Source organism: Triticum urartu, chromosome 3A (genome assembly GCF_056163025.1).
Source record: "Triticum urartu cultivar PI428250 chromosome 3A, HENAU_Tu73, whole genome shotgun sequence".
In the NCBI taxonomy this organism is placed as follows: Eukaryota; Viridiplantae; Streptophyta; class Magnoliopsida; order Poales; family Poaceae; genus Triticum; species Triticum urartu.
The window spans coordinates 21,100,298-21,113,084 of record NC_141875.1 but is presented as its reverse complement, the minus strand read 5'-3'; the positions used below and the strand labels follow the sequence as shown (position 1 = coordinate 21,113,084).

General features: G+C 47.7%; 1 protein-coding gene across 1 annotated transcript; it reads right to left on the bottom strand.

The window, feature by feature from the left end:
• Positions 1–453: 453 nt before the first annotated feature.
• Positions 454–2,517, bottom strand: LOC125542439 (indole-3-glycerol phosphate lyase, chloroplastic). The gene is made up of 7 exons (XM_048705484.2): positions 2,286–2,517; positions 1,836–2,157; positions 1,507–1,583; positions 1,265–1,342; positions 994–1,071; positions 851–910; positions 454–732 (listed from the first exon to the last, which is right to left on the bottom strand). The coding sequence occupies exons 1-7, from the start codon at positions 2,409–2,411 to the stop codon at positions 598–600; spliced, it is 876 nt and encodes a 291-aa protein (XP_048561441.2). The 5' UTR covers positions 2,412–2,517; the 3' UTR covers positions 454–597.
• Positions 2,518–12,787: the final 10,270 nt, after the last annotated feature.

Below are 12,787 nucleotides of genomic sequence, written 5' to 3'. Positions count from 1 at the left end.
CTGGCACACTCAAATGCCCCTCAAACATCCGCCGACGCGTCCAGTCGACCGGACAGAAAAAAGAAGAAACAAAAATGATCCAACCAGACACCTCATATCATCCTTGTACGTCCAGGCTGTCCGCGAACCCTCGTATTAAGGACAAATGTAGGAAGGATATGAGAGCTCATGAACGCGTCCGGTCAGTCTGCCACATAGGACGCGGCCCAACCCGGACCACCTTTTCTCTTTCTTTTTTCCCCTCTCTCAGGAATGTGGCTCTATGAACGGCTAAATAGGGGCTGAAAACGAACATGCCCAGTCATTGGCCAGGCGCGTCCGTGAACGTTTACGGGGCCCCATTTGCCAAGTATGGCTGTAGTTGCTCTTAGTCAGAGTTTGATCAAGCGGAATATTTGCGATGATGAGTGGGCCGGGACCAAAATCATAGAATCAAGGGTTGTCCATAATCTCTGACCGGGCACTAACAAATATATTAAAATAATTAGTGTCACAATTTTGCTTAAATTGGATAAAAATGTAAAAAGTCTGCTAAACGGGGTAAAATTTGCCACAGACATGAAACACGGGGTAAAATGGAATTCACTCGTTCATATATCATGGCAGTACATCCTTCAAGCTCCTGGCATAGACTTCCAACCTTTTCAACCCTTCTTCTGGAGAAGTCGCTTCACCCAACTGCTTCACCATTGCACTCCCGATGATCACTCCATCCGCACCCCACTCTGCAATCTGTTTCTCATGTAGAATTAGTACACATCCAAAACTTTAATTGCTAACTTTTGTATACAAACATCATAGTAATAATTTATGGTGAATGTTCCAATGTAGTAGTAAAATAAGTTTCTACCTGCTTAACATGGTCAGGGGTCGAAATTCCAAAGCCAACAGCCACTGCCTTGTCAGTGACCTGCAAGCATTCGAAACCACATTAGCATGCATGCCATCATTTATTTACCACTAAAGTGAAAAAAGTATTTATATCGGGTAAACCTGCTTAATCTCCTTAAGAAGACTCTCAACGCGCGGGTTCACGGTTGGACGGGCACCTGTAACTCCGTCGACACTTACCTGCATATAATGTTATTATGAGTGGCTCTGTACACCCAAAGATGCAGATGTCCTAAAGGCTTTTGCCTTCCTTTGCCCAAAAAAGTGCAATAATTATAGTTAAATTTTAATCATCATGCCCTTTTTTGTGTGGAATTACCATGCCCAGTTAACAAACAGGTTATGATTCTTATGTGTATCCCCAGAAACGTACAAGGTAAATGAAGCCTCCTGAAGCTTCAGTGATCTCCTTCATCCTCTCCGACGGCGTAGATGGTGTTGTAAGTAGCACCTGCAAACATTAATTCCATATTTTACTTAGTAATAATAATTGATGCTACTAGTAAACTTGATTTGTTTCGACAAGCTGCTTTATTTCACTGATATGAAATGCTAATTGTTTATGGTTGAATTAAGCTACTTGTACTTATATTAAGCTACTTGTAGTTATATTACCAGCTCTAGCTCGTTTTTGATGGCTTCATCCCTGAAAGCACTTGTCTCGGCGTAAGGAAGATCGGGTACTATAAGACCTGAAACACATACGGATGCATATGAGGCTGTGTACATCCGTCGATGATGCAAACTTGCAGATGCAGGCAACAAACATTCTTCCAGCATAAAAAAGATGGATATCTTGGTTTCAGGTTAGCATTTAGATTTTACAGTAACATATCATGATCACTGAAAGCATTTTTAAGAGTCCGCGTAATGTCATTAACTAGAGATTAAAATGTGTATGGGTTTGAGATTAGCACTGATACGTAGTCTGCCGGTTTAATTACCTTTCACGCCGGCTTCCTTGACGGCGGCGGCGAAGCTCGCCATCCCTCGCTGTGCAATGGGGCTGAAGTAAGAGAAGATCACCACGGGGCAGGAAAGCTGCGGTGTCACCTCCTTCAGCATCGCCATGATGGCGTCAGCCGTCGCGCCAGCGGCCAGCGCGCGCGCCGCGGAGGCCTTGATGACGGCCCCGTCGGCGGAGGCATCCGAGAAGGGCATGCCGAGCTCGACGACGTCCGCGCCCAGGGCGTCGAGGAGCCTCAGCGCCGCCGCCGTCGTCGCCAGGTCGGGGTCGCCGGCGGTGATGTACGGGATGAACGCCGTCTGCATGCATGCGTGCATGCCCGAGCACGCAGCGGTGAGCCCTCAACATCCATACGCCAATCCATCGACCCCTACGCATATGTATGCATGCACATGCTGCATGTCACTGTAGTTACGTACTAACATACCTTGCCCTTCTCCATGACTTTTGACATGGCCTGCGACACGGACAGGCCGCGCTCGCCGGCGGCGACAGGCACGGGCGCCTCGGCGAGCGACCCCGCCGAGGCCGTGGCTGCTGGATTTCCAGACATTGAATCCGTTCTGTGGAGAGAAACGATGGAGGGCTTATCCTCGAATATATCCCTCAACCTTTTCTGATCACAAGAATTGGGAATGCGATCTGCGCCCCACCATTTTAAACCGTGATGTGTTTTAAACCAATCCAGCGATCATTACTTTGGGAAATCCTTGGGATCATTACTTTGACAGTTTGGGAGATCCAGCCATCGCACATACGATTCATCAACCAGACTTCTCCATAATCTCTTTGACAGTTTGTAGCTTAGAGAAAGAAAAAAAAATGCACAAATTGATTACATAAATGCGCATGCCAACCATCCTCCCAAAATAAGGTTTTTTCTCCATTGCCCACAATTCTTGTGATGTACTGTTTGAAAAATGTGATTCACGCTGACAATGCTTGGCCAAAAAAAGAGATCCAGAATTTCCTCTCTGCATTTGAGACAGTGTTTTCCTCATAATGTATTTACCATATTTTGCCACATTACAGTAATTGTTTGCAGTTTCCAAAGCAACTCGCACAGTAGTCTTTGCTTCATGGTTTGCAGATCAAGGATTCCCATATCACGAGTCTTTAGGTAGACAAACTGTAGGTCAGCTCACGAGTCTTTTGATCCTTCTTTTGAAGAAATAGACTTTCACCATAGGGCCAAATGATACAAGAAATCGGATCAAAGAAAAATACAGCACAAAGCAAACCGAGAATGCTAAAAACACATAAACATGTACCACTAAGAGCAACTCTAGCAGACCCCGCATCCCGCCGGCCCGCAAAACGCGTTTGCAACTCGCGCAAAATAGCTTTTGCGGGCCGGCGCGGGTTGGCACAGATGCAGACCCCCCAAACGGATCTGTAAAAAAGTATATTCGCGGAATATGCTTTTTTACGGTCGGCTATGCAGGTTCTGCTTTTTGCGCAGCTGCATCCCGCATATCATCAGCCCGCAAATACCAAATCTAACATAATTCAACAATCGAAAACAAACTGAATTATTCAAATCAAACAAATAACCATTTGCATTACAAATAATTATTCAAATCACCGTAGCAAACTTAAATAATGCAATACAAACTTGTCATGAATACAAACACAAATGAATACAAAAATTAGTCACTGTCCAGCCCTTTGTCAATGATGCTAAATGAGATCTTCCTAAAGTTGAAAGTGTGTGTCTGCATTTTCAATCTCCTTGTATGTCTGAAGAAAAGCTCTAATGCGGTTTGGGTCTCAAGCTGGTTTGACACGGCTACCCACATTGTCATAAAAAAAAATTCTAAGTTCATTTCTCTCTCATCTTCAAGAATCATATTATGCAGGATAACACAACATGTCATGATGTTCTTCAAGGTTTTCTTATCCCAATAACGAGCAGGACCACGGACAATGGCAAACCTAGATTGCAAAACACCAAATGCTCTTTCAATGTCTTTTCGAGCTGCCTCTTGCACACTTGCAAATTCACATTATTTTTTTGTTTTGGGTTCTTTGATGCTCTTGACAAATATGCACCAAGGAGGGTATATACCATCTGCAAGATAGTACCCCTTTGTGTATTCATGCCCATTGATAGTGTACTTGCAAGAAGGAGCATCACCACTAGCAAGCCTAGCAAAGAAATGAGACCGTTGCAACACATTGATATCATCGAGAGTGCCCGGCATACCAAAAAAGCAATGCTAAATTCATAAATCATCAGATGCTACGGCCTCTAGCATAATTGTTGCATCACGAGACTTGCCACAATACATTCCTTGCCAAGCCTTTGGGCAATTTTTCCAATTCCAATGCATACAGTCAATGCTACCTAGCATGTCAGACCAACCTCTCCTCTCATTTGCTGCCATCAATTTTTTTGTGTCATCTTCATTGGGTGCCCGAAGATACTCAGGACCGAAGACACGGACGATCACTTTCGCAAATCTACACACAGACTCAATTGAGCTATCTTCACCAATGCGAAGATACTCATCGGCATAGTCAGCCGGAACGCCATATGCAATCACCCGCATAGCTGCGCAGATTTTTTGATATGCACTAAATCCCTTTAAGCCCGCGGCATTCATTCTTTGAGTAAAATACCGGCAATTTGCCTCGCAAGCTTGAACAAGTTTCACAAAGAGGGATCGGCGCATTCGGTACCTTCTCCGGAAGAGGTGTGGAGGATATGTAGGATTCTCCGCAAAATAGTCTTGCATCAACATCTCGTTCCCAAGATGGCGATTCTGAGGAATGCACAGACGCCCGACAGTAGGTCCTCGCCTCCTCTTCCGGTGCTTGTCTTCATGCTCCTTCACGGCAAGCGCCATGACTCATGTTTGTTGCCGAAAGGTCGCAAGCATGGTCTCCACATCCGAGTCGTCCGAATCGGATAGCAAGAACTTCTCGCACGGGGTCAACTCCATCTACACGCACACTGGCGCATCAATCTACTGCACAGCTCACAAAAATCACAAAGAAGGGACTAACCGGTGGCGGGTGATCACGGGCGGCAACGAGGGGGTGCGCTTGACGGTGGTCGATCCCCGGCGGCGGCGACGACGGGGGGTGGCTCTTCTCGCCGGATCCGGAGGAGCGGTGCAGCGGCTCGGCGCGGGAGGGTGTGGGGTGGCCCCGCGGCGCGATTCCGCCCGCAGATATGGCCGGAATCGCCGGCAGCGGGCGGGCGGAAGCAAGGGCGGGCGGCGGCGGAAGGAGGGGGGAAAGAGCGCGGGGCTGAAATGTCCCTCCCGCCAACTGCTTCTCTGTGATGCAGGGCACCGCAGCCGCGAGGGGGAAACCCGCGTTTTCCCGGGTTGGGGTCGGGAATTTGCCGCGCCCCCCAAATTTTTTTGCGGGCCGGGGCGGGATGCGGGGTCTGGTCGGGCAGGATTTTCGGCCCGTACCCGCATTTTGGCGGTTATTTTGCGGGTCAGGGGCGGATGCGGGGTCTGCTAGAGTTGCTCTAAACGCCTCAAGCTCGTCCCCGAGAGAAGAACAAAAGACACGCCGCATGGCCGAGGGATCACCACACTCATCGACGATGTGCCCAAGAGGGACATGATGCAAAAGTGCGGCCACCGCCGAGTCAGCCGAACAGGACAAAGGTTTTCACCCTGAGTGTTGGAAGGTAGGGGAAAGTCAAGGCAGCGCCTAAAGAGGATAACGGCTTTCACATGAAACACCGCCATTAGGGGCCAAGGCGTAAAACATTCGCTTGACCTCCCCTATCCACCAGATCGATGGAACATGTCATAGGCCCATCCGGATGGGGACCCCACACCAATGTACCAAGGACTCCAGATCCGGATGAGGACTTAGCCGCCACCACCGGTGACAGTCTCGCGAGGACCGCTTACCATAGCATGCCAAATCACCCACATCGCTGAAGCATGCCGCCAACACTTGTAGTGATGCCGCTCGCAGGAGAGCTAACCTGTGGAGCCTCACCATCCTGGGCTGCTACCCCCGCATCTATAACGAACACTCCACTGTCGAGAGGGCATCATGCCGCCGAAGCATAGGCATTGACACGAACATTGCATGGATGGTACCATCATAGCACAACCATGATCAGTATCGGCCGACACCGAAGCCGATTAACGTGTTGTTCTAGGGTCTATGGCGCGGATCATTGGGGCCAACTAGCATCGTCGCTAGGGTTGAAGGAAATATGCCCTAGAGGCAATAATAAAGGTGTTATTTTATATTTCCTTATATCATGATAAATATTTATTATTCGTGCTAGAATTGTATTAACCGGAAACTTGATACATGTGTGGATACATAGACAAAACACCGCATCCCTAGTAAGTCTCTACTAGACTAGCTCATTGATCAAATATGGTTAAGTCTCCTAACCATAGACATGTGCTGTCATTTGATTAACGGGATCACATCATTAGGAGAAGGATGTGATGGACAAGACCCATCCGTTAGCTTAGCATAATAATCATTAAGTTTTATTGCTATTGCTTTCTTCATGACTTATACATTTCATTTGACTATGAGATTATGCAACTCCCAGATACCGGAGGAATACCTTGTGTGCTATCAAACGTAACTGGGTGATTATAAAGATGTTCTACAGGTATCTCCGAAGGTGTTTGTTGGGTTGGCATAAATCGGGATTAGGAGTTGTCACTCCGAGTATCGGAGAGGTATCTCCGGGCCCTCTCGGTAATGCACATCATGATAAGCGTTGCAAGCAATGTTACTAATGAGTTAGTCGCGGGATGATGCATTTACGGAACGAGTAAAGAGACTTGCCAGTAACGAGATTGAACTAGGTATAGAGATACCGACGATCGAATATCAGGCAAGTGACATACCGATGACAAAGGGAATAACGTATGTTGTCATAACGGTTTGACCAATGAAGATCTTCGTAGAATATGTGGGAGACAATATGAGCATCCAGGTTCCGCTATTTATTATTGACCGGATAGGTGTCTCGGTCATGTCTATATAGTTCTCGAACCCGTAGGGTCCGCACGCTTAATGTTCGATGACGATTTGTATTATATGAGTTATGTGATTTTGTGACCGAATGTTGTTCGGAGTCCCGGATGAGATCACAGACATGACGAGGAGTCTCGAAATGGTTGAGAGGTATAGATTCATATATAGGATGATAGTATTTGGACACTAGAAGTGTTCAGGGGGTACCGGGTACGTATCGAGTCACCGAAAGGGGTTCCGGGCAACCCCCGGCAAGTTATATGGGCCTAATGGGCCAACAGGGGAAATACAGCAGCCACTAAGGGGCTGGTGCATCCCCCCCATATGGGCTGGGCAAATTGGAAAAGGAAAGGGGAAGAAGGAAAGGGAAAAGGGAATAGGATTCCCCCTTCCCCCTCTTCCATTCCTACTCCAAATAGGAATAGAAAAGGGGGGAGGCTGAATTGGGAGGACCCCAAGTAGGATTCCTCCTACTTGGGGCACCCCCTTGGCTGCCTCTCCTCCCCTCCAACCTATATATATGTGGGAAGGGGGGCACCGCTAGAACACACAACGAACATTGTTAGCCGTGTGCGGCGCCCCCTCCATAGTTTATGCCTCTGGTCATATTTACGTAGTGCTTGGGCAAAGCCCTGCACGGATCACTTCACCATCACCGTCACCACGCCGTCATCGAGCTGAACGTGTGCAGAACTCGGAGGTGCCGTACGTTCGGTGCTTAATCGGTCGGAACGAGAAGAAGTTCGACTACAATAACCACGTTGTCAAACGCTTCCGCTTTCGGTCTATGAGGGTACGTGGACACACTCTTCCCCTCTCATTGCTATGCATCTTCTAGATAGATCTTGCGTGAACGTAGGAATTTTTTTGAAATTGCATGCTACGTTCCCCAACAAGGGTAGCCCTCGAAGACATGACGATGATGTAGCAGGCCTCTACAGGCCAGATCCAGCCCAACCCTTGAAGTCCGCCATAACCATACCCTAGATCTACCACTACCGGATGCCGAAGACTCGTACCCCACCATCGTTTGCAACCAGCCATGTACTGGCCCAAACCCGCCCCCGCCCCGTGCCGATGGGGAGGTCGTCTCACGTCACCCAAGGAAACTGTCCCGCCAGAGCACTAGAGCGCCAATAAAAAGCACGTCGGGGCTCGAGATGCGTCGCCACAACGAGCCCAGACCGCAGCACACATCCACCCGCCGAGTCCAGCCCGGTCACCGCCTGCAGCCTTGCACGTGCATCGGAGCACTACCGACCACTACCAAGAGCCGCCTCGCGCCAGATCAGTGCACATGCATCGCCACCACCAGGCTAGGAGAGCCCAGCCACCGCCACCACTCCGGGCGCCACTGACCAGGCCTGCTATGCAGTCAAGGCCAGCGCTAGGTCCACACGGCCATGCGTTGGGCCACGGCAGCTACGCACGCGCGCCGCACCCCGCAGCCACCTTGCCCGGCGTCGCTATCGAACGCTCATGTGGCAGCGGTGCGATAGGGAGATGAGGAGGAGATCAAGCACAGTGGTGGCTAGGGTTCCCCCGTGTTGCCAGGCGTTGATGATGCGGTGGTGAGGGTGAAGCGTTTTTTTTGGCTGTTACTACCTTTTCCCATCTCTTTGACACCCGTTTAGGCACCACCTCCTGGAGAGATAACATAAAAATGGGTATGCTGCTCAGAACATATGCATTAATAAGGATTCCGCTACCCGGTCCCGGCTGCACTCATTCAAGTTGGCGAGCGATCAACACGTGCGCCGCGAACCGAGAACAAAACTAAAGCATAACTGCAAGTATAGCAAAGAAAGGAAAGATTCAAAGCCGAATTTTGTCATGTGTCGCGCGTACCTGCCACGGCATCTATCTTTGTGATGCAACCACTGCACGGCGTGCCAAGGTACTTATCTCCGTCTCTTCAGTTCCTATATACATTTGTGTGATCAGCACCACATTCGCTCGTGCAAATGGACCTATCTGTACCTAAAACCGAAGCATCGCAAGGAAGTTGCCTGTAAATTGCTCAGCAACGTTCGGTTGAAGCCGCAGCAAGTATGAAGAAAAGAGACGCCGTCGGTGGAACTTGATGGCATTCCTGTCTAGTTTAGGCTCGGTTTGGTAGGCACTAACCGGGATGGAATTCTTTTCAAGGATGCTTAGTTAGCACAGACTAGTACTACCAGCTCAACTTGAGAGCAAAGCCAACCCGCTGAGCGTAACATCGTTGTTTTCCATCCTTTTGGTAAACAAAAAGGCTGTTGGCAACTTAATCTAGTCGTTGATAGCTGTAGCTTTTGCTTTCTCTGTTTCCTTTATTTCAGTTAAGTTCAGTTAGGCATGAGCCGCGTCTGTGCGTGCCGTGCATGTAGGGCTAGGACCCGGTCTTGGTGCTCGTGGGATGGCGCGAGCGTGAGCCAGATCGTGGCGCCGAGGTAGGATCTCTACCGGCCACCGTTTTCCTTTCCTGTAACAGAATGAGAAGGAATGAGATAGACAGAAAAGTCGCAAGGCTTACGCGACGCAAAAAAAATCCTAGTGTTCATCTCTGTCAGAGAGAGTTCGAGGGAGAGGGATTCCTGACAAAGGCTACATGAGCTAAGCCAACTTGCAGTACTAAACCCGCCAATGAAATCAAGGGGAAACATGTCATCATCATGAACAACAGCGGGAGTTTAATCAAGCAGAGTGTCTGTGACGTTGAGCGTGATGGGCCCAAATGATACCATCATGGGATCTTACGAGAGTCGCCCATGATCTCCGGTCGAGCTTCTCTCACGCTCACACGTACGCACTAGGTACTCGAGCACAGCATGCAGCACGCCAGCACTACCTAGCTACTTGTCCTAGCCAGTTTAGTGCTCATCTTATCTTAGGCTATAGACCGAACCAACATGGCCAACTTTAGTCTGTCGACCGATGGTTTTGTTGTCTGGAACAACTTCCTTTTTTTTTTTTGAGCTAGGAACAACTTCCCTTTGTTCGGCATGATTGCCCGGGCGACCAGAAAGCAGAGGTCCAACGTACATCGTCGAAAAAGAACGGTCCATTGCCGCAACAAATCCCACAATGTTGAGAGACAACATCAGCTCGAATAGGTGTACATATTCCTTTGGTTGGATCCAAAGGTGGAAAATTCGAGGGTTAATTAACTATGACTTGGAGCTCACTCTCATTAGCATAAACATGTCATCTCGAGGGCACCAGTACTACTAATGGAAGTGTACGACACGCTTAGCAGTAGGTTACGTAGGTCAAGTAGGTATCCATTCTACTCGGTGAACTGGATGCTCTTTCGATCGAAGCACGCTTTACTCCTTCATTGTACATCTATGTAGGATAATTTATGCCGCCAATGTCGATGCATATCTTAACAACAATTTACCGAGAAGTTTTTTGTTTATGACTGATCCACTCAAGCAAGGCATTGCTTAATTTGTCCAGAAGACTAAATTAAAAATCAATGCAGAGCTGGGACAACATCTATCACCTGAAACCGTACCTTTAATTTGTGTGGTTCCCTTTCTACTCTGGGTGTTTCGGTGGTCACCAGAAAAATAGATAATTTCTCCGGAGCATCAGCATGAACTTTTCTCCTCCTCATGCTCGGCTTATCTACTGACGCGGACGAATGATTGGACGCGCTATTTTTGCTTTTCCTGGATCAATTCAGATCAGTTCCGGTCCCAAAAATCCACCTGCTATCTATCTTTGTCTCTCTTCCACAAGTGCCAACGTCAGTGAGTTCAATTATTGAGAGGGTGAGAAAAACGCAGCAGCACTGGAGTAGGTACCGGCACTTGGCATGTCTCCAGCATCAAAAAGGTGAGAATAGTCAATTCCAAGGCTAATTCGTGCATTGTCAATCAATTGTACCAAGGAAGGGAAAAGAGAAATGGAAGAATATTATGTCTGGGAGTATATATCAACTTGCAAAGGTCACCTACCTTGAACTACTATCCACAGTAAATAGGAGTACCTCACTTTCTCAAGGCGTCGTTTATTTACGGATGACTAACAAGTTTGTAGAGGAAACAAAGCCGTCGACGTGGAAGTTGCATTGTCAATATGGAACAAAAGCTACTACAGCTTGTTAAATTTCTTGTGTCAACTTCCTAGCATTGATACATTATTAGTATGTGGACGTAGCGTACGACTGGGTGGTAGCTTAATTAGGCGCACGCGGTCGATGGATATATGGACCGAGCGGCACATGGGTAGCCACGTGTGACGTGCACAATCACGTCAATTCGGACCCGGGAGGAACACCGCTACTTCTATACGCGAAATAGATGGTCGCATGGCCAATTACTCTTTGTTTTCAAGCTCCGGGCGTCACCTTGAACTTACTAAGATAAATAAGTCCTTTGTACGTGTGTGTGCAGCCTTGTTGATGGAGGTGAGCAGTTTTGATTGAGCAACTCGTTCAATTTGTTTATTTCATTATTGTTGTTGGTTCAGATTCGAGAGTGGGTCATACGGTGTGATGGTCTTTCACGTCCCTTGTTTGGTCAGAGAACCTTGTTGGCGGCTAAATAATGCATGTTTGATTCGGACAAACATGTTTTTGTGAAGGAAGCCATGGGAGCATGTTGCTTTGAGCTTTGAACCTTAGACCGCAGTTGAAGCAACTTGCACTACTTTCATGTGGATATTAATTCTTTCAACACTTTGTTACTACAAGATCATGAGACTTCAATAGTTCTTTTAACGAAAAAAATGATTCTTATTATTGACAAAATTAATGGTACGATCGACGGTTCGGATAAGAGAAGCAAAGAAAAACCTAGTTGTCGGTGAGTGTTTTCATTGGTACCCCTCTCCTCGAGTGGCCTATTTGGCACTGGTCGGCAGGGAGAACAAAATATCAGCACTGGAGTATTATTTAAGTTTCTTTTATGTTAGATTTTTCATGTTCTTTGTGGGGGTGTCTTGATGGTGGAGGCAACATCACACTTAATAAAAGTCTCACAACTCTATCCCCATTATGGTGTGGTTGTTGTGGCCAAAGCAATTAGTATAGGGGAAGGCACGGTGTTTCGATTTAACTTATCAATGGCTTCTAGTCGGTGGATTGTTGTCTCCATCCCAACTTGATGGTGTCAGTGGCAAACATTGATGTCAAGTTTATTTTGGTATGTGGTTCTACATTTTAATTCTTGCATGCCCTTGGTCTTCTTCCCTCTAGTTTAATGAGGATGCGGTAACTCAATGGCCTGCCTTGTGAGGTTTGTGTCCCCGGGCAAAGTACGATCAATGATCTTAGGTTCTCACGGTTGAGGAGTGGTCACGCAACTCTTCAAAACTTTTGATTAGTCCATCCGATGCATGTTATGTCTTCCGAAGTTTTCTCTGGAAATATTGGAAGCCTTCGGATATAAAAGTTAAAATTAGTGGATAGAATTGGAGAGTGTGCATCCCACCCTCGCGACAAATCCCCGCGTTCTCATCCTAGCACACCGATGAAAAATCGAGCGAAAATCCTTGGGGAGAGGACATATACCTTAGGTGATTGTGTCAATGGCGACACCGGCTCCATGAACCGTCCCATCGGCGAGGAACGGCAAGCAATTTCCCCGTAGAACAGAGCATCGGGAGCAGGGCAGAGATGAAGAGGTAGGGGGAAGTGCGTGTGAAGAGAGGCATGATTCCCAAAAACCATGGTAAGACAACCACCCATCCCACGTCGTGTCATATCACACCCGTCCATTTTCGAACGAACGGCTCGTTTTCAGTCGTGTAGTAGGCACACACGACTAATCGACTGTGGACGTGGCAGACGGCCCCCGATATCTAGATCCGTGCGGCTGCATCTGATGGACGATGTCGTGTCGTGCGAAGAATGTCCTGCTCCTTATGATTTTCGTTTGCGATAAATGTGAGTCGTGTTGACTAATTTACATCCGACACTTTCGTGTCCAATCTTTGTATGATTGTCAATCTGGTGGTGGGGGT

Bases quoted from the DNA above. Each gene is read 5' to 3' on its own strand.
- LOC125542439 (XM_048705484.2), bottom strand. From the start codon at position 2,411: ATGTCTGGAAATCCAGCAGCCACGGCCTCGGCGGGGTCGCTCGCCGAG. The intron at 1,343-1,506 runs GTAATATAACTA...TAATGTTTGCAG, and splicing joins TCAAAAACGAGCTAGAGCTG to GTGCTACTTACAACACCATC. The intron at 1,072-1,264 runs GTACGTTTCTGG...CATTATATGCAG, and splicing joins CAGGAGGCTTCATTTACCTT to GTAAGTGTCGACGGAGTTAC.